The 25,160-nt window shown below is 36.7% G+C and overlaps 1 protein-coding gene across 4 annotated transcripts; it reads left to right on the top strand.

Moving 5' to 3' along the window:
- The first annotated feature begins 8,237 nt into the window (after positions 1-8,237).
- Positions 8,238-23,414, top strand: LOC131957317 (U3 small nucleolar RNA-associated protein 18 homolog). 4 transcript variants are annotated; one of them, XM_059322044.1, is made up of 13 exons: positions 8,238-8,363; positions 9,903-10,108; positions 10,452-10,552; positions 10,666-10,721; positions 12,269-12,390; positions 13,223-13,306; positions 14,446-14,620; positions 15,978-16,078; positions 16,336-16,426; positions 18,101-18,224; positions 18,923-19,097; positions 20,937-21,079; positions 23,284-23,414. In XM_059322044.1, the coding sequence occupies exons 2-13, from the start codon at positions 9,941-9,943 to the stop codon at positions 23,306-23,308; spliced, it is 1,365 nt and encodes a 454-aa protein (XP_059178027.1). In that variant the 5' UTR covers positions 8,238-8,363; positions 9,903-9,940; the 3' UTR covers positions 23,309-23,414. The 4 variants fall into 4 exon arrangements, with proteins under 4 accessions (XP_059178027.1, XP_059178029.1, XP_059178030.1 ...); XM_059322046.1 differs by having other exon boundaries at positions 8,251-8,363; positions 9,885-10,108; XM_059322047.1 differs by having other exon boundaries at positions 8,254-8,363; positions 9,919-10,108.
- The last annotated feature ends 1,746 nt before the right edge of the window (positions 23,415-25,160 follow it).

Below are 25,160 nucleotides of genomic sequence, written 5' to 3'. Positions count from 1 at the left end.
GAAAAATGTAAAGAGAAAACAAAAATATATTTACTCTCAGGATTAAAGGCGCAACTGTGATGTGCGTGTTAGCAAGTTTACTTCAAAAATTCCTCTAAAATGTAAAGATTCCTTTTTTTTTAAAATCAATTTAAAATAGTAAAATTCATTATAAATGTGATTAATTCTAAGAAAATTTGCATGATTTGTTTGTAATTTACTACTGTGATAGATATTTATTATTATTATCCATGTTGTGAATAATTTCATTTTTTCAATTACTTTAAATTAATTCTACAGGTTTTGTTTTTTACTTCCTTTGCCAATCTTGTTAAAACTTCTGTGATGTGCGTGTTAGCAAGTTTACTTAAAAAATTCCTCTAAAATGTAAATTAATTCATCCAGGAGAGAGGTTATATTTATTTTAAGTTGTGTTCAAAAAAATCTAAATCAAAAATTTTGCTTCATCATGTCCATTTGAAAAAGATTCCTTTTTTAAAAAAAAAATCAATTTAAAATAGTAAAATTCATTATTAAATGTGATTAATTATAAGTAAATTTGCATGATTTGTTTGTAATTTACTACTGTGATAGATATTTATTATTATTATCTATGTTGTGAATAATTTCATGTTTTCAATTACTTTAAATTAATTCTACAGTTTTTGTTTTCTACTTCCTTTGCCAATCTTGTTAAAACTTCTGTGATGTGCGTGTTAGCAAGTTTACTTAAAAAATTCCTCTAAAATGTAAATTAATTCACTCAGGAGAGAGGCCATATTTATTTTATGTCCAAAAAATCTAAATCAAATATTGTGCTTCACCATGTCCATTTGAAAAAGATTCCTGTTTTTTTTTAAAAATCAATTTAATAATTTGTGAATAATTTCATTTTTTTCAATTACTTTAAATTAATTCTAGTTTTTGTTTTCTACTTCCTTTGCCAATCTTGTTAAAACTTCTTTAAAATCAAAACTTTTACTTTTAACTGAATAAAGTTTATTTTTTTAAATTGAAAAGGTGATTATTTTGTATGTGTTTTAATTGCACGAGGAGTGAGATTTAATATTATTCTGATTTAACAGATAAAACTTTTGACAATGGCACTTTAATAGTATTTGAATATTTTAAAGTCAAAATAAAATAAAAAATTAATGCCACAACTTCTTAACTGTAAAACATGAGTCAGCCAACTTGATATTCACAATTTCAGAATCATGAGTTATTGACAAACAATATTAGAAGGATTTTTGTAACAAGTAGATGGGGTTCAGATTTTGTAGACAAGCTTCGTATTTTATAAGTAATGCCCGCAAATTAGTTTTAGCCGTAATCAATACCACCACTACAATCAAAAGTTGACAGCGGCGCTACAATGTAGAAATAAAAAGTATGTTGTTTGTCACAGCATGTTTATACACGATCAACGCGCGCCTGTATAGGTGGCGTTGACACGATTTGTGATGCTTGTGTGTCTAGACATTAAGGGCTCTGCTATATAGAAATACCAGGATACTGATACGTGTTATCTCGCTCTGGCGCACTTAATTACTATATCGCTCTGTCATATTTGAACTGTCATCAGCCGCGGCCACAAGTTATATCGCCCGAGTTGACAAAATTCGATCACAAAGCATGTGAGTGTATCTTTACCTCTGCTGAACCCCCGAGACTGACTCACTGAACCCCTAGGGCTAGATCGAACCTCGGGGGTCGGCGTGGTCGAGTCGGTAGAGCTCATGGTTGCTAAACCGAAAAGTCACGACATCCAACCCTCGGGCAGATGAGGCCCTGACAGTCGGGGACAGCAACCCCCAAATCAGGGACAGCAACCCCCAAATCAGGGACAGCAACCCCAAATCAGGGACAGCAACTCCAAAATAAGGGGCAGCAACCCCCAAATCAGGGACAGCAACTCCAAAATAAGGGACAGCAACCCCAAAATCATGGACAGCAACCCCAAATCAGGGACAGCAACTCCAAAATAAGGGACAGCAACCCCCAAATCAGGGACAGCAACCCCAAAATCAGGGACAGCAACTTCAAAATAAGGGGCAGCAACCCCCAAATCAGGGACAGCAACCCCAAAATCAGGGACAGCAACTCCAAAATAAGAGGCAGCAACCCCCAAATCAGGGACAGCAACCCCAAAATCAGGGACAGCAACCCCAAAATAAGGGACAGCAACCCCAAAATAAGGGATAGCAACCCCAAAATAAGGGACAGCAACCCCAAAATCAAACAACTGCCGCCTTGTTATTGGTTGAGCAGCTGTGGAAGCTAATAACAAGTTGTTAGGTATAGATATTTGTGTCCGAGGGAATATCTTCCAACACTAAAATTAAGAGACACTAGTCATCTAACGAGTGATGCACCCGCCTGAGTTGGGTGGACTCAGGGACATCCAACGGAATGCAGCACGGAAACTGAACTCAAATTTGAAAGCTTTTAGCAAAAAAAAAACAAAAAAAAACCCCCAGATATTTTCTATTCAGGTTAATAATAACAGTGTAAGCATCTCCAATACACAAAACTGTGACATTTTCATTATCCATGTAAATAATAAATTAAGCGTGTTGGTGTGATCTCCCATAAACTTTCTAGTATATCCTTGTATAACCAGTGTTTCTTCCAGACTTTTTTCTCCGGGGGGGGGGGGGGGGGGACTTGAAATTTTCGGGGGGGGGGGGGGGGGAGGCGGACACTGTTAAAAGTATATATATAAATTATATAAATTTCATTTCGTTCGGGGGGGGGGGGGGGGGCGGTAAAAACATTTCGGGGGGGGGGGGGAGGGCTTCTAGGGCAATCGTGCAATTGAAAAGTTTTTTTACTGCTTTTTAGTATTTAATTTTTTAAGGTTGTCATATATTATGATGTCACGCTTTCTTTTCGCTAATTATTACTGCCAGTGTTTCTTTCAGACTTTTTTTTCGGGGGGAGGGGGGGGGGACTAAATTTTCCGGGGTGCGGACCAGAGGCGTATACAGGTTTTCGTTGTAGGGGGAGCGAAAAGAGCAGAAAAAAGCGCCGAATTTTTAAAACGTCTTATATACTTGTATTATATATATATATATATATATATATATATATATATATATATATATATATATATATGTATATATATATATATATATATATATATATATATATATATATATATATATATATATATATTTAATTACTAGCTGTATGTCATTACTTCGCTATGATATAAAATAAATTGAAAGTAGCACTCAGAAGAAATAAGAAAAAACATACAATATAGGCCGACAAAACAAAAATTGTATCAATCTAAACAAAACAAAAATATATACACACACTACAACCAAAAACAATGAACGAAACACAATCTGTTTTGTAATTCTTGTAAAAAAAATTCTTACATAATAATTCCTGGGAAATTTTTTAAGACAAGTGAAATAGGGGAAATAATCACTCTCTTAATATAAATGTTACGGTCAAAGCCCGAAGTGCGGCCAAACCCCGGTTTGGCCGGCCAATGTGCGCATTGGTCGGCTCTCTTGGCCAAAGCCCGAAAAACTTAGCAGTAAGAGCGTATTTCGTACATTGGCCGGCCAATGCGCGCACTGGCCGGGACGTACTGGCCAAAGTCCGAAACTCTTAAACTTGACAGCGTATTTTGTACATCATTACGCGTTTTTCTAAATGTACTTAACAGATCATTTCGGGGTGGGTTGGAGGGGGGGGGGGTGGGGTGGGTTCAACTTCATTCACCACTGTCCGGTCACTCTAGATCAATTATCCAACCCAGTGTATACTTAGGTGTGACATTAATGTCGCTCTACACAATTGTGGTGGTGAGGTGGGGGGGGGGGGGGGGAATTACCAACTCAGAGTGAACATAGCGTCAGTTTTTAGATGACTGTTCTAAACATACATATAAATTACACAAATACATATTACACAAATATATATTACAGAAATAGATTTAAATAAGTAGCAGTGGTATTATGACAATATTTTTTTTTACAGAGGGGTCCATGGGGGAGGGGGGTTGTAACTGTTTCATATAATTTGTAATCGTAATCACTATCGCACAAACTGTAAGAATACATAAGTAAATTTAAATAGAGTTGCCACATCAGTTGTATTTGTATCTGTATTGTTATTTTTAAAAAATTAATCACACGGTTCAAACTGTATATATAAAGTAATTATGTATGAAGTTTTATGTATAACATTTTCTAATTCAATTATTCGTAAGCAAATATATTATACAGTTACCTTAAACTTAACATCCCTCTTGCCAAGTGGTACTACCCGTAGAGGTTTTTTAAACATTGCAATGCATCGTAATCGTTATTTTTAGAATGGCAAACTGATGCAGCTGGTAATGGTAATACATGTTGTAAACGTAGACACTACTAGATTAGTACAATAATGCTTAATTGCTGCATGAAAAGAAATCTTGTTATTTACATAGATGTGCTGACCAAAAATATTTTTAACAAATATCATTGTTTAAAACTTTGAGTTTTAAAAGTTTCCAAAAAGGCGCCACTTTGCCGAAAATGGCCAAAGGGGGAGCGGCCGCTCCCCCTGCTCCCCCCCCCCCCCCTGCGTACGCTTCTGGTGCGGACACTTGTAAAAGTAAATATTTTCCATATAAATTCCATTTCGTTCGGGACGGGAGGCTGTAGACTTTCTTCCCGAAGAGATGACTGGAAGAGGAAGAAACTCTGAATACTGCTCTACCCATTCGCCCGTTTTTATGTTCCCCTTCCCATTGTGAACCATCGGCGCAAAATTTCACACCGCTCCTCCCCCCCCCTTCCCCACACCACAACATAGATACATCTTTTAAAATTGTACTTTTTTTTTTAAAAAAAAAAAGCCACATAGTCACTCCCAAGTAGGCCCCGAAGAAATACAAACCTTTTGAATCGAGAGATAGTGGCGAAAATTCCGTTTCTAACATTCAAAAAAATGTATTGTTATGTCGTCACATTGTCCCAACCCTTGAAGTAGAGGAGTTGAAAACAAGTTTTAGTTGTTCTTTTTTTTTTTAGTTCTAGGCATAGATCTAGATTCTAGTACAGTGGTTCCTAAACTTTTTCGAGTGGCGAATCCCTTTTATTTTTATAAAAAGCAAGTGACCCTCGCCCCCATAGAATTAAAAAGTCGAAATTAGTAAGGAATTTAATAAACACCAAAATAAGATTTTCTGGTATAATTTAAATCAAACTTATTTTTAATAACTGTTTTCTTGCTATTAACAGGCCTCAACATTCGCGGCGGAGATTTTGTTAACGCCAACCTCATATCATTCTCAACACTTAATTTAATTCTTTGTTTTGTTTTTAATTGGAGAAGTGTTGAAAATCCTCCCTTGCAAAGATATTATGTAGATACAAAAGAAACTAAAACTCGAAAGACAATCAATGTCACGTTTGGGAAAGAATGGTGCATACTACACCAAAATGGCGTGAGCAGATTTTCATTAAACACGGTACGTGACGCGGAATCATTCGACAAATCCAAGAACTTATCTTGTAATTCATCGGGAATGCTGGCAACACCAAGGGAAGCAGAGAATGGTTTACGTTACGTGTCAATGCAGAATCTTCTTCTTTCAGCTCAGGGATATAGGCTTGGAACCAATGTGGAATTCAAATGCATTGTCAAAACGAAAATCAATCAGAATCTATAGCTAAATATGAAGCTAGGTAACAGAAAATGGAGATTGAAATAAGAGCAACGATAAAGTGGTGGTTAGGGCACAATATCAGAAAGACAGAAAAAAATATCACTAAGCAGGTGCTGGTGTAGAGTCCGCCGAAGAGAAGAAGGATACAAAAAAAAAGTCATGAAGGAAATAGTTTGAAATAGATATGGGGAAGCTGTGTTATCACAATCGATCTTCATATAAATCATGTGAGTTGACGAAGTGTTGCCTACCCTATTCTCATTATGAAACCAAAACGAATAAAAAGAAGAAAATCAGATGAGTTCAGAACAGAGGCGTAACGAGGGGGGGGGGGGGGGGCGGGGGTGCGGATCGCACCGGGTGGCACCATTTAAGGGGTGACACCAAGGCAAAAAATAGCAAAATATATAAAGAAAAACTTGAGGGGGGTGCAAATCGAAAATTTGAGGGGGGGGGGGGTGCGAATCGAAAATTTGAAAGTTTGTCCCCGGGAAGGGGTGACACCATTAAGTGCCGCACTGGGTAATATCCGACCTCGCTAAGCCACTGGTTTAGAGCAGTGGTTCTTAACCTGGGTTCGATCGAACCCTAGATGTTCGGCGTGTCAGTCTCAGGGCTTCGGCGGAGGTCAAGACACACACCCGACTCTTATGATTCACGATCGGATTTTGTCTGTATGGAAAATTAAGAAGGGTTCGGTGAATGCGTATATGAAACCGCTGGAGTTTCTTACCCCCAAATAGGTTACTAACCACTGCTTTAGTAGAGTGTAGTTTGTAAAGTAAAAGGTTAAAGCTTGTTTGGTCCACTTTTTGTCGTGTGTTTAGAACAATTTCGCTACTAGCATATTACAGTACAGTTTTAAATAGGCCTAATCAGTTATGTTGAACAAAGTAACAAAGCAGAGGTAATCGCCGTAATGTACCAGTTTAGCTAAGTTAATTATTTAAAAATTGCAATATTAGGACTTGTTATGAAATAAGAAATTAAAAAAAAAATTATCTATTCGGTACAATATACTAATTTTCTAGTGAACAGGTTTATTATGTAATTCTAAATATAGAAAGCCGTGTTATATTTTTCTTAGCTCGTAAAATTTCGGCCAAAGGTTATCGCCTTACCCGCTCTGACCGAATGTTATTTTACTGATCACAAGAATCCGTAATATTTATTTCTCTTTAAAACGGTGGATCCAGGCAAGATGCAATGCAGTAAAAGTAAAAGTATCTGATCTCTCACGTTGACGTTGAGAGAATTCTAAGAATCGAATAAAGAACTAATCGCGTCATTTAACAAAACTGGCTAGTGAAATCGTGGATTACTACACGTTAATACAATTGGTTTCTATTCTAAGTATAAAACGATTAATCCACTCACCGTTCCGGTGTAAATCCTTCCTATTTACCGTGACGAAAAAGCGACCCCACACACATTTTTTCTTATTTTATTGTTACACAATACCCTTTAATACAATTGATTTCTTTTCTAAGTGTTAAAAGAGTTATATACTCACCAATCAAGTATAAATCAGTGTTTCTTCCAGACTTTTTTCTCCGGGGGGGGGGGGCACTTGAAATTTTCGGGGGGGGGGGGGGCGGTAGACTTTCTTCGGGGGGGGGGGGGACGACACTGTTAAAATTATATATTTTCTATATAAATTATATAAATTTCATTTCGTTCGGGGGGGGGGGGGGGGCGGTAAAAATTTTTCGGGGGGGGGGGGGGGGGGGGGGGAAAGCCCCCCCCCCCCCCCCCGAAGAGATGCCTGGAAGAAACTCTGGTATAAATCCTTGCGACTTTTGTTTACGAAAAAGCCCCCCCCCCCCCCCCTACACACACACCGTCTTGAATAACGAGCGGGTTTTATCGTCTTAACATTTTTACGGTTACACAGCCGTACAATGAGCTTTAATATTTTAATACAATTGGTTTCTTCTATAGTCACATAGTGATAAAGTTAATCTATTCACCAATCCAGTGTAAATTCTTTTTTTAGCGAAAAAGCCCCCCCCCCTCCCCTCAGTCGAGAAACAAATTGAAAAGCAGTTTTTGCCGTTCGCTTTTTCTTAGGGGTATTTGTTTTACACAATCAAGATAGAAAACAGTTAAATCAGTATGTATCTTGTAACCGTTATATTAAAAATTTCTTAACTTTAAGACTTAAACTTCTTATAATTCAAAACCACAGCTTAAAATGAGCTTTAAAATTATTTTAATCCCTTTTGACGTCTCCCTATAGTCGGCGCCGGGGCGGTCGCACCCCCTAGCTACGCCATGGGGGGGGGGATGGTCGCGAAGGACTGTGTCGCGACCCACTGTTTGGGAACCCATGTTCTAGATCTAGATTCTAGTTCTAGTACAGGGGTCTCCAAACTTTTCAGCCCGAGGGCCGCATTAACTATCAAATTTCAGCTCGGGGGCCAGTTTTTTTTTTCAGACATGTCTTTTATTTTTCTGAGCAAAGCTCCTCAGCCATCACCAACAAACGTTATTTCCGTGGACAAAAAGATCTCAGCGGGCCGGATGAGAGGACATCGCGGGCCGCATCCGGCCCGCGGGCCGTAGTTTGGAGACCCCTGTTCTAGTAGATCTAGATTTTCTACTTCGAAAGTTAGTAGAGATACAAAGCGCCAGTTGGATTGATTTTACTTGATCTTATTTTTGTAAACAAATTTCTCACGTGTCGAGCAACACATTACATTCTAAATCAAAGGTTTGTGATTTCTTAAAAAAAATTCTAGATCTAGCCCTAAAGTAGATCTATATTTAAAACATTATTAGATCTAGATCTAGATCTAGATCTAGAAATCTAGTCTAGATCTAGAATTTAGTTGAAGAAGGAGAATGAATAGTCAGAATAGCTACACACATGTTGATGAATGAATGGCATTGAATGGGTAACGCCGTAGCCGTGCGTAAACTCAAAAGTAAAAGTAAAACTCAGAACTCAGAACTGAGTTGAGTTTGAGGTCGAGGAGTGCCTGAGTCAACTACAAGATCTAGATCTCGAAGATCTTGATCTAGTTAATAGTTATCTAAATTTACTAGACTAGATCTAGATCTAGATCTGGTAAAATCACGATATAGCGTCGGAAATTATTGGGTAATTTTCGTTGAGTTTCGGTAACATTCGTTACTGTAAACCATAGTTTATTTGACCGTTGAAAGAAAAATAAATTCAAGTGCTTTAAATTAATGTTTTAACTTAATTTAATGTTTAACTGACAAAAAATTAGCAACAATTAGTAAATCTAAATATTATTAATATAGTCGAGGGTAGTAATTAATGTTTTTTTTTAAGAAACAGAAAAAACCTGCAGAAGATTTGCGACAACCAGCTCTAGTTCTGTTGTTAGTAATAAGACGATTAGATTTAGACGATTAGATTTTCTAAAGTTAAAAGTAGTAAGAATAACTAGAATAATGTTTAGTAGCAGCAATAATTAGCACATACACTTAAAATAATTAGAAATACAAAATAATTAGGCCTAGTAAAACAGTATTTAAATTGCAACTAAAATCAATCCTTGCACATTTTTCAACATTATGTAGGCCCTATTAAAAATAATATGGCGGCAAATAAATGATGGTTTACAGTATTTCCGGTGGTTTCCGGAACGGCTCGACAGACTACGCCATGGTTTTACTGTTTTTTACTGCTGTACAGTTCCGGAATAATAACCGACGCTATATCATGATTTTACCCTAGATCTATCTAGTTCTAGAGTCTAGTGGGTCTAGCTCTAGTGAAGTGGAGTTTAGTCCAAGGCCACTAGGAAAAGAAACTCTTGCTTGTCTAGCTACTCCTCTACTCTAGTCACTCTGACTCTAGGACTCTAGAGTCTAGGGGGGGGGGGGGGTCTAGTGAACTAGTGACTATAATAAAAATACTGAGTAGGCCTATACTCATAGTTCATAGTCAGTCATAGTGACTCCAGCATAACTCTTCCAGTTATCTAGCTAGTAGATATAGAGTAGCTACTAGCTAGATCTCGATTTAAAAATCTACAGTGAAAACAGTCTCTGGGCTCTAGCTACTGGTAGCTAGACTCTAGACTCATCTAGGTAGATGTATCATATTACTTAATAATTACTTTTATTAGATAACTCTAGTGGCTAGTACATTGCACAGCTCCTGGCTCCTGGTAGTAACAATATTATCATATTAGGCCTACAATTTAATTTTTTAATTAAAATGTATCTTTTACTTTTCCTGAAATATATATTGATACAGATATATTCTACCTGCTAGATCTACTCTAAACCAGATTTCAGTTTTCACTCCTCACAATGTTGAGAAGAAGGCAATTCCTGCAATCGCAAGTAGAACACAACCAGTTAACCTCAGAGACTCCCATTCAACCTTTAGGGGATATTGATTACAAGGATGCAAGGGAAGTTCTACTAGAAGAGGAGGTTCTTGGTGATGGGGATAATGTCATTGAAGCTTTGCCTTCTGTAAGTATGGTATTTTACTTTTCGTTTTATTAGACTAGCTCTAATCCCAGCAGAATAAATAATTCTCATCATCTTTTCCCGTTTGTGCTCAAGACAAGTGGGGAAGTTAATTTTATCTGATTCAATGACCTCGGCATCTGAAGGAATAGTGTAGTCAGCAATATTCATTTATTGCCTTTGTTTCCATAATGTGATTCAGGTACCCATCAGCGCTGGGTTAACTAAAGGATATCCTAATGGCAATAGGTTGAACTGAGATTTGATCTTGAGACCTTCTTGAAATTAAAAATGAAATCTTTTTGCAGATAAGTACGTAATAATGTTTTTTTTATTGAATCCATAGTCTGAAGAAAAGGATAAAAAAAGAAAACGTAGGAAAAGAAAGTTAAGTCAAGGAGAGGAGGTAAAGAAATGGGAAGACTCTGATGATGAGCAAGTTGTTGAGTAAGTGTTCTATTTATAAAAATTATGGTCATATTTTTTAATGTGTTTTATTTAAAGGATTTAATAACTACAAAGAAATTTTTTTTAATTTATTGTTATATGACATTTTTCAGATTTGAGACAGCAAAACCTAATTGGGCTGAGAAATTTGAAGATGAAAAGTCTGATGGTTTGTTTTGAGTTTATTTAAGTTTCCTTAAGATTCTAGACACATATTATCGCAATAGATCTTCTACGAAATTGTGTTACCGAGATCTCAAAAAACACAAGGCCAACAAAAAAAAAATGAAATAGAATTCACCTGTTTTTTTCTTTTTACCTCTGCACTATTCCCAGCCACCTTTACTTTCCCTAACATAAGCCAGGTATCCTTCAGAGTTGGTTGGATTCAGGGGCATGCTACAACTCTCACCTTCGACTCAAACTTGAAAAGGCTCTGCCATTTGACCACATTGTCCCACAAGGCCAAATGACTGAGGTTTATTCAGCTGAGATAGGATTCCCCCACTTGTTTCTATATCAGGCCACTTTGTTTCTATATCAGGACACTTTGTTTCTATATCAGGCCACTTTGTTTCATTAGCTTTGTTTCTATATCAGGCCACTTTGTTTCTATATCAGGACACTTTGTTTCATTAGCTTTGTTTCTATATCAGGCCACTTTGTTTCTATATCAGGACACTTTGTTTCATTAGCTTTGTTTCTATATCAGGCCACTTTGTTTCATTAGCTTTGTTTCTATATCAGGCCACTTTGTTCATTAGCTTTGTTTCTATATCAGGCCAATTCTTCATTAGCTTTGTTTCTATATCAGGCCACTTTGTTTCATTAGCTTTGTTTCTATATCAGGCCACTTTGTTCATTAGCTTTGATAGGCACCGGACATTGAGGTAAAGGTGGCATAGTGGTGATCACCTAAATCCATTACATGCCTAGGAAAAAAAAAACAACTGAACAACTCAAGTGGTCAAGTGATAGTGCCCTGCCACCTCAATTTCAAAATTTGGAGGTCTGTGTCTTCTCTGTTCTTTCATATGCCTAGGAAGAAAAACAACTGAACAATCCAACTTAAGCTGCCTTTAGGACTGTCAGGTCTAAAGTGAATTTACTTGCTAGACAGGGTTCCCACGCAGCCGGGAAACCGGGAAAATACAGGGAATTTCTAAATTTAATTTCCCGGCCAGGAAAACCGGGAATTTTGATGAATAGCCAGGAAATATCTTTAAACACAGTGAAATCTGCTTCCCAGGTTTTTTTTCTTTCGGGTTTAGCGAGATTTGAACCGGGTATAGGCCTATCCAATCGCTAGTCTCGCCTCCTTTCGTAATCTAGTTTTGACGCACAAAACTAGTCTCGCCGGTTCTCGTGGTGCCTTTTTTATCTGTTTCCGCCCATCACACGGTACATCTACTGCTATGCTAGCTTAGGGTTACCCAACATTGGCATGACGTCATTTTTTCTGTTTCAAGATTGGTTTAAAATTTAGTTTAGGCTATACGTGTTAATAGCAGGGAATTTCTTGGAATAGCAGGGAATTTTCTGGTAAAAAAATTGTGGGAACCCTGGCTAGAGTATCAACACATCTAGTACACGAATTTACTGTTATTGTTGCTATATTATGTTTCACTTTGAAGAATGTACAGTGCAATAGCTGTGTTTAACAATTAGCCTATTTCCACCTAAATAAAGTTTTTAACATAATGATCTACTTAACAGACAGTGATGAAGAAATACTGAAGGCTCACAGTCATCGTAATCTGGAAGCTTCTGTGACCCTCCCCTCCAGTGCTTTAGAATTCAAGCGAGTGACAGACGGCAATAAGGAAGATCCTAGCAAGGTTGGTTTGTTGTTGTAAGACACACCTTGTTTGAAAGGTAGTGTTTAATCTTTCAGAACCTCATGGTTATGAAGCAAATTATATTTGCCGTGATTTCTAGATATTTAAAAGTTCATCGTAGAAACCAGTGAAGTAAGGAGAAATAGATGCAGTGTTGGCCATGCTATCACCCTCTAGCCTATGTGCAGAGCCTGTACTGTATGCTGGCTTTAAGCCGCATGTTAAACTTGCATCATTAATAAAAAAAAAAATGGCTACATAGTCTGATGGACTGAGTAGCAAGTTTAGAAAAACCAGATGTTGCCCACGTATGAGGCTCTTTCTGGCCTAATGGACCCAAGAGGCAGTGCGTTACCTATACAACTTGGCATCAGTTGTTTCGCAGGAGCTGCCAATATGGAACCAGAGTTGCTAATCTCCATGTTTGAGTATTGGAGGTTAGCAACCATGCCCTTTTCATTTGCCCCCAACTGCACCAACCCTGATAGAATACTTGATTTAAAAATAAATTAATGTTACATTCTGTTTTTTTTTAAAAATTGTATTGCGCAACTGAGGTCTTCAAAGCTAACGTTCTTGCTAATAAATCAAGTCACTAAAATAAAAATAAACCAGTCTTGAAACAGTAATCTGCAGCTGTTCTATTAACTTTTGTAGCTGCTATAAAAATTCAAACTTTAAAAGCATTTAATTATTTTAATTTTCTCCAGAATAGACCATCCTTTTTTTATTTTTTTATTTATCTTTTGTTTTATTTTCATCACCCCCCCCCCCCCTATTATTTTTGCGTACTAAACATTTTAATTTGCGCTGTTTTCTCTCGACTGTGTAGGCTAGTTTAAGAAGTGTTGAGTTCCACCCAAGTGCCACAGTTTTACTTACAGGTGGACCAGACCAAACAGTTCGTCTTTTTGCAGTGAGTTGTTTGTTTTCTTCTATTAATTTATCATATGTATTGTAATTCTTTATGTTTTGCCATTCCTAACCCCATGCATGTTAGATTTCTCTAGGTAGAATTATTTTTGCATTTGAATAATTTGTATAGTTCTCTTTGTATTGATGCAGTTCCAATTAGTCGGTAGTCGGCTTAATTAAAAATAAACCATATGAGTGATATGTGACATTGCCTATTACATCTATGTTGATAAATTAGTGACAATTTGGTGATAATTTACAATAGTCATTTAAATCATTTAAATATTATATCGCTGGCATTGTTTTGGAAATCATGATTTTACTAGAGTAAAATTATTTAGGATTAGCCTTGTAAAATTTTAGTTTCTGACAACTGGGTTGAGAAAGATGACGTTTATTAAACATTAATTACTCGCCGCATAAAATAAATGTTTTACGGTAATTTGAATGAACTACAATTTTCGCCATGTTTTATAAGTATCTGCTAAATTATAAATATATATGTATAACGTCATCTATGTTCAGTGTTTCTGTCAGATATTTTTCTCTTAAACGGGGGAAGCGAGGGGATGACAAAAACACTGGTTAAGGATGCTGCCAAAGTTAGTTGATGTCTTCACTTCCTCTGGACTGGTTTCCAGCGGAATTTATCCAGTGGAAATTGTTGAGGAATTTACCTTAGATAAAGCTGTAGAAACCCAGTAATTTCTAAATTGTGAAGGGGTCAGCGTGCTCGAGTCGGTAAAGCTCATGTTTGCTAAACCGAAAAATCTCGAGTTCGAACCCTCTGGCAGATGAGGCTCGTTTGCTGGGGACAGCCACTCTTCTAGGAGAGACAACTCCAAAATCAAACAACTGCTGCCTTGTAGTTTGTTCTTGGTTGGACAAATGCTATGGAAACAAATCCAAAAAGAAAAGCAGGCTGAAATTGGAGTCAATGGCCTCAGTGGCACATAACCAGTTGATATGTATACTTAATTGTGTTGGAGGTGTGGTCGAGTCGGCAAAGCTCATGGTTTTTAAATTTGAAAAAGTCTTGAGTTCAAACCCTCTGGCAGATAATGCTCGATCCTTTCAACACTAAAAATTAAGAACGAACACGAAGAAGATAAATTGTGATACAATGCTTTTCCCCACCAGGTTGACGGCAACAAGAACAGAAAGATACACAGCATGTTCATAGAGAAGAACCCCGTGTTTTGTACACACTTCAGTCGAGGGGGCAGCGAGATAATCATAGGGTCCAAGCGCAAGAGTTTTCTGGTGTTTGATATGGAGGGCAACAGTGGGGTCACATACAGGCCAAAAATCAAAGGTCAGATTGGTTAATATTGTCTGTTTAGCAGGCTAAATTTACTCACATACAGGCCAAAAATCAAAGGTCAGATTGGTTGATATTGTCTGTTTAACAGGCTAAATTTACTCACATACAGGCCAAAAATCAAAGGTCAGATTGGTTAATATTGTCTGTTTAGCAGGCTAAATTTTACACTGTCATCTTTAGTAGGTCTGCTATCAAGACTGTATGGCACAGCATATTTAGATTTTTTTCCCGTAATGTTAAGATTTTGACACCCAGGTTAGGATATTAGGATTATGCCAAAACCGTTACTCTACATCTACGTTTTTTACCGTAAGTTTTAATCATAATAATAATTGTCTATCCATACATATTTATAAAATGATCATAAGGCAACAGTTTTTTTGTAGCTATGAGTAGTGTAGATTAAAATTACAGTTCGGGCAATTCCTTTATTTTAAAAAAAACAACATAGTATGAGTAACGCCTGTTATCATCATCATGCAGATAAATTTAATGAAAATATAAAATTGGGTGTAGTTATCTTGTATATAAATGGTGTGAAAAGTATTATATACTATTCTTTAAAAAGTTAAGGACAGAAGTTGATTATTATGGAAAATCAATACTTTTGTCACTAAAATTTCTTTTGTTGGGGTTGATAGCCTTAGCATTGTTACTAATAATTATGTAAATGTATTGAATTAATTTATGTCACTTAATGTACACATTTGCATGCTCTGCATAGCAAGTGGGATCATTAGTCTAAATCAGTGGTTCTCCAACTTTTTCTAGTGACAACCCTCTTTTATAAAAATTAAGTGATGAAAGAACTCCCTATCTTTTTAGTGTATTCCAAATAACTCGTCTCAAAATGACGTTTTAGTTTTGAAGTTTTCATAGACTCGTTGATGAGAACAACTTTGCACAGTACACATTGTTTTTTCTTTATTCCATTTCCAGTGATGTTAGTAAGGCTGAATTTCAGATATTCTTCTAAATAATTATGTTTTTCTTTTCATTGCTAAGGGTTTGTCTACCAGTTGGCGACCCCCCAAAATACCCTTCGTGATCCCCCTGGGGGTCACGACCCCCAGTTTGGGAACCCGTGGTCTAAATTATTTACATTGTGGTCTGCTGATGAAATGGTGATTCTTCCTCATCTTTTAGTTGTCCAGCTAGGATTTTGATTTGACCTTAATATTTCTCTTAGTTCTAAAAGTTATAGCCATACCACTTGCTCATACAATCCAATATGATTTTATAAGCTTACCTTTTTTTTTCCTTCAGGTCTAGAAGTTAAGGACATACCACTTGCCCATACAATCCAATATGGTTTCATAAGCTTACCTGTACCTTTTATTTCCTTCAGGTCTAGAAGTCAAGGGCATGTCAAAGTTTGTGGTGTCACCAGATGGCAGATTTATTGCTTTCCTTGGAAAATTTGGATACATTCACCTTTTTTCTCAAACAGTAAGTTAAAGAAAACAAAAAAACCTTTTTATTAAATAAGTTTTGTTGTGTAACAAAATAAATTCCCTAAAATTCACACATTTTACCATTGTTATGAATAAAAGAAACACTAAGTACTTCCAACATCTACTCACCTTTGTAAAAATATGTATCATTAATCTACTAGTGGTGAGCTTGTTTTAAATAAAAAAATATAATGTCATTTTTATTTTAAAATTTTAATATTTAGATCATAAATTTGTCCATAAATTTTTCAGAGTAAAGAATTAATAGATTCAGTGAAAATGAATGAAGAAGTGTCTAGTGTATGTTTTTCAAGCAATGGGAAATACATGTATTCATTTGGAAGTAAGTGATGTTTTGAGTGGAATTTTCTGTTTACTATTTCATTCCATGGGGACTGCGTGGCCTAGCAGTAGAGAGCTAGGCTGCTAACATGAAAGTCTCGAGTTCGAATCCAGGTTCAAGTCAGCAGAATGTCTCTGAGTCCACCCAGCTTTGATGGGTAATTAGCTCACGTTAGGTAAAGTAGAGGCGGCTGGGCATAGTGCTGACCAGGGTCTACGACAAATTCCCGAAAGACACTTGCCCGAATGCCGTTTGCCCTAAGGCCGATTTCCCGAATGGACACTTGCCCGAATGCGACAAATGCCCGAATGGACACTTGCCCGAATGCGACAAACGCCCGAATGGACACTTGCCCGAATGCGACAAATGCCCGAATGGACACTTGCCCGAATGCGACAAATGCCCGAATGGACACTTGCCCGAATGGGACAAATGCCCGAATGCCACTTGCCCGAAGGCCGTTTGCCCGAAAAATGTTAACATTATATATTACTAAATAATCATTCGTAATCAATTTAAATTTAAAATGTTGGTAAACAAAACACATCTACGCAAAAAGAAAGTGAAAAAAATAATATTATATATTTCCACGCAGACATTTTAAATTAATTTGTATTTGATATTTAAAAAGTGTAGAAACATACTTTCTCTTCCATATATGAAATTAGACGAAAATACAATTTTCATTCATCTCCGGATTTTAAAATGAGTTTTGCTTTCTTTATTAAGTAATCGCTTCAACACATTGTCTTAACAAGGTGCATTAAATGGAAATCAAACATATTTGACTACGTTTAGTTTTTAAATTTGCCACCTAGACCTCGCCTCATTCTTTTGTTAAATGATCACCACACAAGGTAAGCATAATAAAATAAACAAACAAACGCGCCTCTGTTCAATGTTGCGAGACGCCGCGCCGCCTACGCCGTGTCATAAAAGCTATATAACCACCGCAACACGTCGGCTAAACAAGGTGTTCAAAACATACATCGAAAGAATGTTAGAACACCGCCGCCAACATCACCTTACATTTATTAAAGAATAAAGTTTTTCTTACAGCTCTTTCTCAGTTTTGAAAAAAAAATAAAAGCTAAACTTAAAAATATAAACAACTTTGTTTTATGCTTAGAATTGTGTTTATAATCAAAATGTCAAACTTAAATTGATTAAAGAATGTCTATTTGGAAATATAATTTATTATCTAATATTTACATTTTTCGGGCAAACGGCCTTCGGGCAAGTGGCATTCGGGCATTTGTCGCATTCTGGCAAGTGTCCATTCGGGCATTTGTCGCATTCGGGCAAGTGTCCATTCGGGCATTTGTCGCATTCGGGCAAGTGTCCATTCGGGCGTTTGTCGCATTCGGGCAAGTGTCCATTCGGGCATTTGTCGCATTCGGGCAAGTGTCCATTCGGGAAATCGGCCTTCGGGCAAACGGCATTCGGGCAAGTGTCTTTCGGGAAAACGTCCGGCTCCCTGCTGACCACACTATTCCTTCAAATGCCGAGGTCTCTGAAACAGATGAACTTTACAGTTAATTCATCTGCCCCATGTTCTTGGGCACAAACGGGAAAAGATGATGATGAGTTTACAAATTTAACATTTTGAGTTTAAGAGATTTAAACTATTTTTCTCATTAGATTTGTGTAAACAAAATTTTTTTCTTGTGCCAGGTGAAGGCAGGGTGTACGTGTGGGACATGGACACCAGGGACTGTGTCCACCACTTCAGTGACGAGGGCTGCATCAACGGGGTCACAGTGGCAGCGTCACCTGACAACAACTACCTGGTGTGTGGGTCAGTGACATTTTGCTCTCTAATGCTGGAGATCCATTCAGCCTGTTTAACCCACACCTTCCTGGCTTGATCCTGATTGTAAATTTGGTTTTTGTAAATTACTTCCCTTGATCACAACTGATATTTTAATCTTAAAATACACTTTAAAACTAATTATACATAATGAATTTGTTTATACGAATTTTATAGTGTATTCTTCCAAGCAATATAACTTTATAAACTAATTTTTCTATAACTCTTAATGATAAAAATGTTTTTATAATTAACTTTTAAAACATCATTATACGTAATAATTTTTTTATAAAGTCTTGCATAATTTATTTTTATAAAAGTAAAACAGAAATCAAAGCAATCAGTCTCACTTAAGTATCAGTCTAAGTCTAAGCCTAAATAATTTAATTTAAAAATCTAAATGGTAAAAATTTAATGTAAATAAAAACTGTTTTATTTCCTTCTATGTTTTGTTATTGCTCATTAAACTAGAAATAATGTTTATTTTCAATTCTTGTAATCACATCTTTTTAAAGATGATTATAAGCAGTTCATCAAATTTATACAAGTAGTGTTGAAATTATTTTGTTATCTTTCATTGACTAGTAGGAAATAGTCAATAATTGAAAAATGATTTAAATTCAGCAGCTGAGCTAAAGCATTTTTTAAAATCTTTTAATGTTATTGTACATGGTGTTGATCCACAGGTCTAAGAGTGGTATAGTGACAATTTACGACAGAGAAACGGCCATGTCCACCAGACACCCCAAACCTCTGAAGCACATAAAGAACTTGACCACCAAGTGCACTGGTGCCCTTTTCAACCCACAGTCAGAGTTACTGGCCTTGAGGTCAAAGGACACAGAGAAAGCCATAAGGCTGGTATGTTTTGTTATATCACAGTTTCCTTGTTGTGTGGTAGTTTCCTTGTTGTATCAAAGTAATGAATGGTGTCTATTTGTAAATCCTAATATATAAAAGCCCATGTGCGCACTTCTCTCTCTCTCTCTCACTCTCTCTCCGCAAAATATTTTCGCAGGGTATCACATCAGAATCTTCAACGATATATAGAGCTTGATACGGACTTTTGTTGAAAAATAATATGGTAGATGTTTTAAATGTATAATCAACATTTTATTTAAAGAAGAAAAATTAAAAATAAAGGCTTATTCGAATGTAGAAAAACAGTTTTAATTATGCAGCAGGAAAAGTGTTTATAGTTGTGAAAAAGAACTCATGAAACAATGACGTCACTAATGTTTATACATTAACTAATGACGTCATCTGCCTTTAGGATAAAAAGAAATGAACTATTTCATTCAAATTTGATTTAGATCTACGTACGCTATCAAATGTATACAATACAATTTTTCCGGCCTAAACTTATAAAATTTATTTTATCTATTTGGATTCTAGATTTAGAGATTCTAGATATAGGCTAGATCTAGAATCTATTCCGAAAATAAATGTCTATATTTCTATATTTATAGAAATCTTTGTTTGTTTAGCTATGGAACTGGCTAATTTGGGATAAAAAAAATTAATTTGAAAGAATAGGCATGATCGCGTAAGTTAAGTTTTTAAAATACATCTTTCATTCTCCATATTTTATATGGTGCCTAAATAGCTGAGATGATAGTGTACTTAATACCACGCAGGTGGTACGGGATCGAGACACTCCAAGTCAAACTTAATTTTTTTTTATATATATGAATCTTCCGATTTTAGACTATAAAGAAAGGAACTACTTCATTCAAATTTGATTTAGATCTAGATCTATAGATCTACTCACTAATACAAATTACTTAAAAACAACATAATGACCATTGAATAGCCAGATTTTTAACGGAATCATTTAAGTCACGTAATCAGTGTGTGCCTGTGTCATGTTAAATGTGTCGGATTTTTAGCTAATTAGTTATTTCTTTGCTTTGTCACTAATATCGTTCAGCTCGTAGTAAAGCACATTGCGTTTTGACCAATAACTATTTCATAAATTATTTTTCTCAAACAAGTACAACATTTTAAAATATATAGGCCTATAATTCACGTGAAACGGGTACCAATGGCTAGTATATAATAATATACAACTATAAAGAGGTATTTTGGGTGCTAAATGCAATAGCTTAATTTTTAAACATGCCTGTAGCTGTTTGATAAAATACTTTGACAAAACTTATTTAACTCTTTATATTCCTCTTGAAGCCCAATTTGTCAATAAGCCACCACCCTTTCTCCTCTGATTAGGGAATGAAATAGTCTAAAAATGTCGCCTAATAGTACTATGAGTAGAACAAGCACCCCAATAATATTCTACTTAATTGAACCCATTAAGAATTCAGAAAAAAACTAACTCTTTCAAAAACCAAACCCACCTACTTTCCTACCATCAGTATTTCCTAAACATATTTGATTTTATTGATTTATTTATTCAATCATTACTGTAGTGCAAAGATTTGATTCTTGGCATAGTTTTACCATGTCTGCAAGTTTACATAAGATTTTAATCATGTTTTCACATGTCCAATAGTTCACATACAATTTTAATCATGTTTTCTCGTTTCAATAAGTTCTCATACAATTTTAATCATGTTTTCTCATGTCCATAAGTTCTCATACAATTTTAATCATGTTTTCTCATGTCCATAAGTTCTCATACAATTTTAATCATGTTTTCTCGTATCCATAAGTTCTCATACAATTTTAATGATGTTTCCTCAGGTCCACTTCCCATCATTAACTGTGCTTCCCAACTTCCCCGAGCAGTTTGATAATGATATCCACACTCTGCTCTCCATGGATTTTTCTCCATCCAGCGGATACTTGGCTTTAGGGAACAATAAAGGACGCTGTTTGTTATACAGGTAGGGTTTTTATTTATATGATTTTACATTATTGTTTATTACACTGTGGTATGATGTAAACATTAGTACATGGAGTCTATATATGATCTGCTTTAAAGCAGTTAAAAAAGGAAAGCTTAACTCTTTAACCCCCAACACTGCTGTTCTGTAATGGAACTCCAAACGTTCAATTATATTTCTCCAATTTCTCTTCTGTTTAGTCCAATCTATGTTGTAGTTGTTTATCTAGATCATGATATCACCCCAGTGGCCATTTTTTGTTGGGCTTACTTCTAGTGGAAGTCGATGTTTTTTAATAGTTTTTTTTTTGTAAACTCTCTTGTAAAATGTCAATTTTTAACGCTGTGTAATTCCATAACATGATTGTATCTAAATTGTTCATTCAAAGATTTAAATAAGTTTACCAATAATGTATTTATTCTTATCTAAGTGATGGGTTGTCTACCTTTATTGACATGATGGATTGTCTGTAGTGATGGGTTGTCTTCTGTGGTGGTGGGTTGTCTTCTGTGGTGGTGGGTTGTCTTCTGTGGTGGTGGGTTGTCTTCTGTGGTGGTGGGTTGTCTTCTGTGGTGGTGGGTTGTCTTCTGTGGTGGTGGGTTGTCTTCTGTGGTGGTGGGTTGTCTTCTGTGGTGGTGGGTTGTCTTCTGTGGTGGTGGGTTGTCTTCTGTGGTGGTGGGTTGTCTTCTGTGGTGGTGGGCTGTCTTCTGTGGTGGTGGGTTGTCTTCTGTGGTGGTGGGTTGTCTTCTGTGGTGGTGGGTTGTCTTCTGTGGTGGTGGGTTGTCTTCTGTGGTGGTGGGTTGTCTTCTGTGGTGGTGGGTTGTCTTCTGTGGTGGTGGGTTGTCTTCTGTGGTGGTGGGTTGTCTTCTGTGGTGGTGGGTTGTCTTCTGTGGTGGTGGATTGTCTTCTGTGGTGGTGGGTTGTCTTCTGTGGTGGTGGGTTGTCTTCTGTGGTGATGGGTTGTCTTCTGTGGTGGTGGGTTGTCTTCTGTGGTGGTGGATTGTCTTCTGTGGTGGTGGGTTGTCTTCTGTGGTGGTGGGTTGTCTTCTGTGGTGGTGGGTTGTCTTCTGAGGTGGTGGGTTGTCTTCTGTGGTGGTGGGTTGTCTTCTGTGGTGGTGGGTTGTCTTCTGTGGTGGTGGATTGTCTTCTGTGGTGGTGGGTTGTCTTCTGTGGTGGTGGGTTGTCTTCTGTGGTGGTGGGTTGTCTTCTGTGGTGGTGGATTGTCTTCTGTGGTGGTGGGTTGTCTTCTGTGGTGGTGGGTTGTCGTCTGTGGTGGTGGGTTGTCTTCTGTGGTGGTGGGTTGTCTTCTGTGGTGGTGGGTTGTCTTCTGTGGTGGTGGGTTGTCATCTGTGGTGGTGGGTTGTCTCCTCATAGTGGCATGACAAGGTGGTCTCCTTACAGTGACATAATGGGTTGTCTATCCCCTGTGACATGATGGGTTGTCTACAGGCTGGCTACTAATTGAATTATGATGGGTTCTCTACCCATAGTGAGGGGTTGTCTCCTCATAGTGAGGGGTTGTCTACCCATATTGTGGAGTTGTCTACCCATTGTGAGGGGTTGTCTACCTTTATTGTTGGGTTGTCTACCCATTGTGAGGGGTTGTCTACCTTTATTGTTGGGTTGTCTACCCATTGTGAGGGGTTGTCTACCTTTATTGTTGGGTTGTCTACCCATTGTGAGGGGTTGTCAACCTTTACTGTTGGGTTGTCTACCCATTGTGAGGGGTTGTCTACCTTTATTGTTGGGTTGTCTACCCATTGTGAGGGGTTGTCTACCTTTATTGTTGGGTTGTCTACCCATTGTGAGGGGTTGTCTACCCATATTGTAGGGTCTACACATACTGGTTAAATGTAAAGTTTTACCCCTGAGTGTGTGTCTGTATTATAATAAACAGCTATAACTATGTCACAATGGTTAAACGCTTTGAAACAAACCACTGTTGGGGTGGAGTTAGGATTGTGTATTGGGTTTAAGGTTCTACTTTTAGCTGTCAGATGTTTAGTTTGGGGTGTGGTTAGGATTTGTTGGTTACAAGTTTCTATTTTTAGGTGTTGGATGTTTAGTGTTTAGGGTTAGGATTGTGTGTTGGGTTCAAGGTTCCATTTTTAGGTGTCACATGTTTAGTGTGAAGGTGGGGTTAGGTCATGTTGTATCAGTCATTTTATCACGTGTGTATGATGTTTTTTTTTCTTCTTCTCTAGATTGCAACATTACACAAAATACTAATGTCAAGGACAAAATAATCTGAAGGGTGGGAGAAAATGACTCAGCTCTCAAGGATTATCTCAACAATGTTGAGGGTGTGTAAATAAAAAGCTTGAGTGATTTATAATTAACATGGTTTGGTTTTTTTTTGTCATTTGTTTAAGTGTTACAAACCTGTTTTAATTAGCTCCAGCAAGTTGCATGTCAGGTCACAGTGACCTACATAGTGATTGGTTGACCTGGATAGTGACTAGTCGACCTTGATATTGTCTGGTTGACCTACATAGTGACTGGTTGACCTACATAGTGTTTGGTCAACTTACATAGTGTTTGGTCAACTTACATAGTGTTTGGTCAACCTAATTAAATACCTTCTGGTCGACCTAGATAGTGTCTGGTCGACCTACATAGTGTCTGGTGGGCTTATAATTGATTGGCAGCATGCCCTGGGATTTACTTTGACATTTAACATCCAACATGAATGGCTGGCAAAACAAATATTTTTTTGTAAAACATGGCGCCAGGGTTACACTCTGTTTTCTTTGTTCACAAAACTCCCATTAAATTTTTTTTTAACAAGCATCATGCTGGTTTTGTTTGTTAAGGAAGTAGGGTTAGTGCCTGATAAGGCGAAATTGGTATTTGATATAGCTAATATAAAAACCTTTATAACAACAGCCTTTTTAAATGCACTGAAAATAAGGAAAAAAAAATTGGCTTTCTTTAATAAACAATTAATATTTTAGCAACCAAAGCGTTTATTAAAGAAAGCAAGTTTATTTTATTTTCCTGTTTTTTTCTGTTCATTTAAAACTAAAGCTTGTTATTAGAACGTTTTTTTTTTATATTTGTTATATTTCCCACTTGTTAGCCATTCGTTTGGAAATGACGTTGACACTACATAGGCTGCGACTAAAATATTTGTGTTAAAACCAGATCAGCAGCTAGTGATCTCTAAAAGAAAATTATCTCTGCCACTACTTTGTTCATGGTCCATGCTAAGGCAAGAAGGCAACCAGCTTTTAAAAAAAAAAAAGTTTACCTTTGTAAAAAAAAAAGACTAATCAAATGAATGCTTGTGATTTGTTACTAAATTTAGAAATTTTATTATATAAAATTTTATTAACTAATTTCCTATCTAATTAGATGAGAAATAGATTATCAACAAAGAAGAACTGTATCTGTAAAGTTAATCGCTGGTTAAAATTGAGTTACAAGATTTGCCACAAATCCGCATACGCTGTGACATAAGTAAAAGCTTGTGACAATATCTTCACTCGATGCTGTATTAGCTTTACTGGACCTTATGGTTCCAGTAAGATCCTCATAATGCTTGCTGGTTTTTGGACATCACCTCCCCCCCTTCTAATACTACCCATCAATACTACCCCCCCCCCCCCCATAAAAACACACTTGTCACTCTCCATATCCTGCAACTAAAGCCTATCACTATCTTGTATCTGTTGTATTTATCTATCTATAAATAACAGTCTCTGGCGATGTCCTACTGCAGGTTTAAGTGAGGGGGGTTGCGGGGATTACTGAAGTTATTGGGGGGGGGGGGGGGGGGGGTTATGTCCTGCTCCTGTGCTGTCTGACAAAACGCTGATGATGAAATAATTTATGGGTTAAATTACTGGCTTGATCAAGGTAAAACAGCATGACAACAAGATCTTTTGATGCTGTTACGTTTGGGTGAGTAGGTAGAGTAAAATAGGAGAATCCCTAAAATGTTATATATATGCATACATATGTGTATATATAGGTATTTATGTGTATAAATATGTATTTATATGTATATATATGTATATATATATATTTGTATATATATATATATATATACACTTATAAATATACATATATATATATATAT

The sequence above is a fragment of the Physella acuta genome, unplaced genomic scaffold, assembly GCF_028476545.2.
Source record: "Physella acuta isolate Inbredline_101_S28 unplaced genomic scaffold, ASM2847654v3 ptg001232l, whole genome shotgun sequence".
In the NCBI taxonomy this organism is placed as follows: Eukaryota; Metazoa; Mollusca; class Gastropoda; family Physidae; genus Physella; species Physella acuta.
The sequence above is the reverse complement of the archived record's forward strand: the minus strand, read 5'-3'. Positions and strand labels throughout refer to the sequence as shown.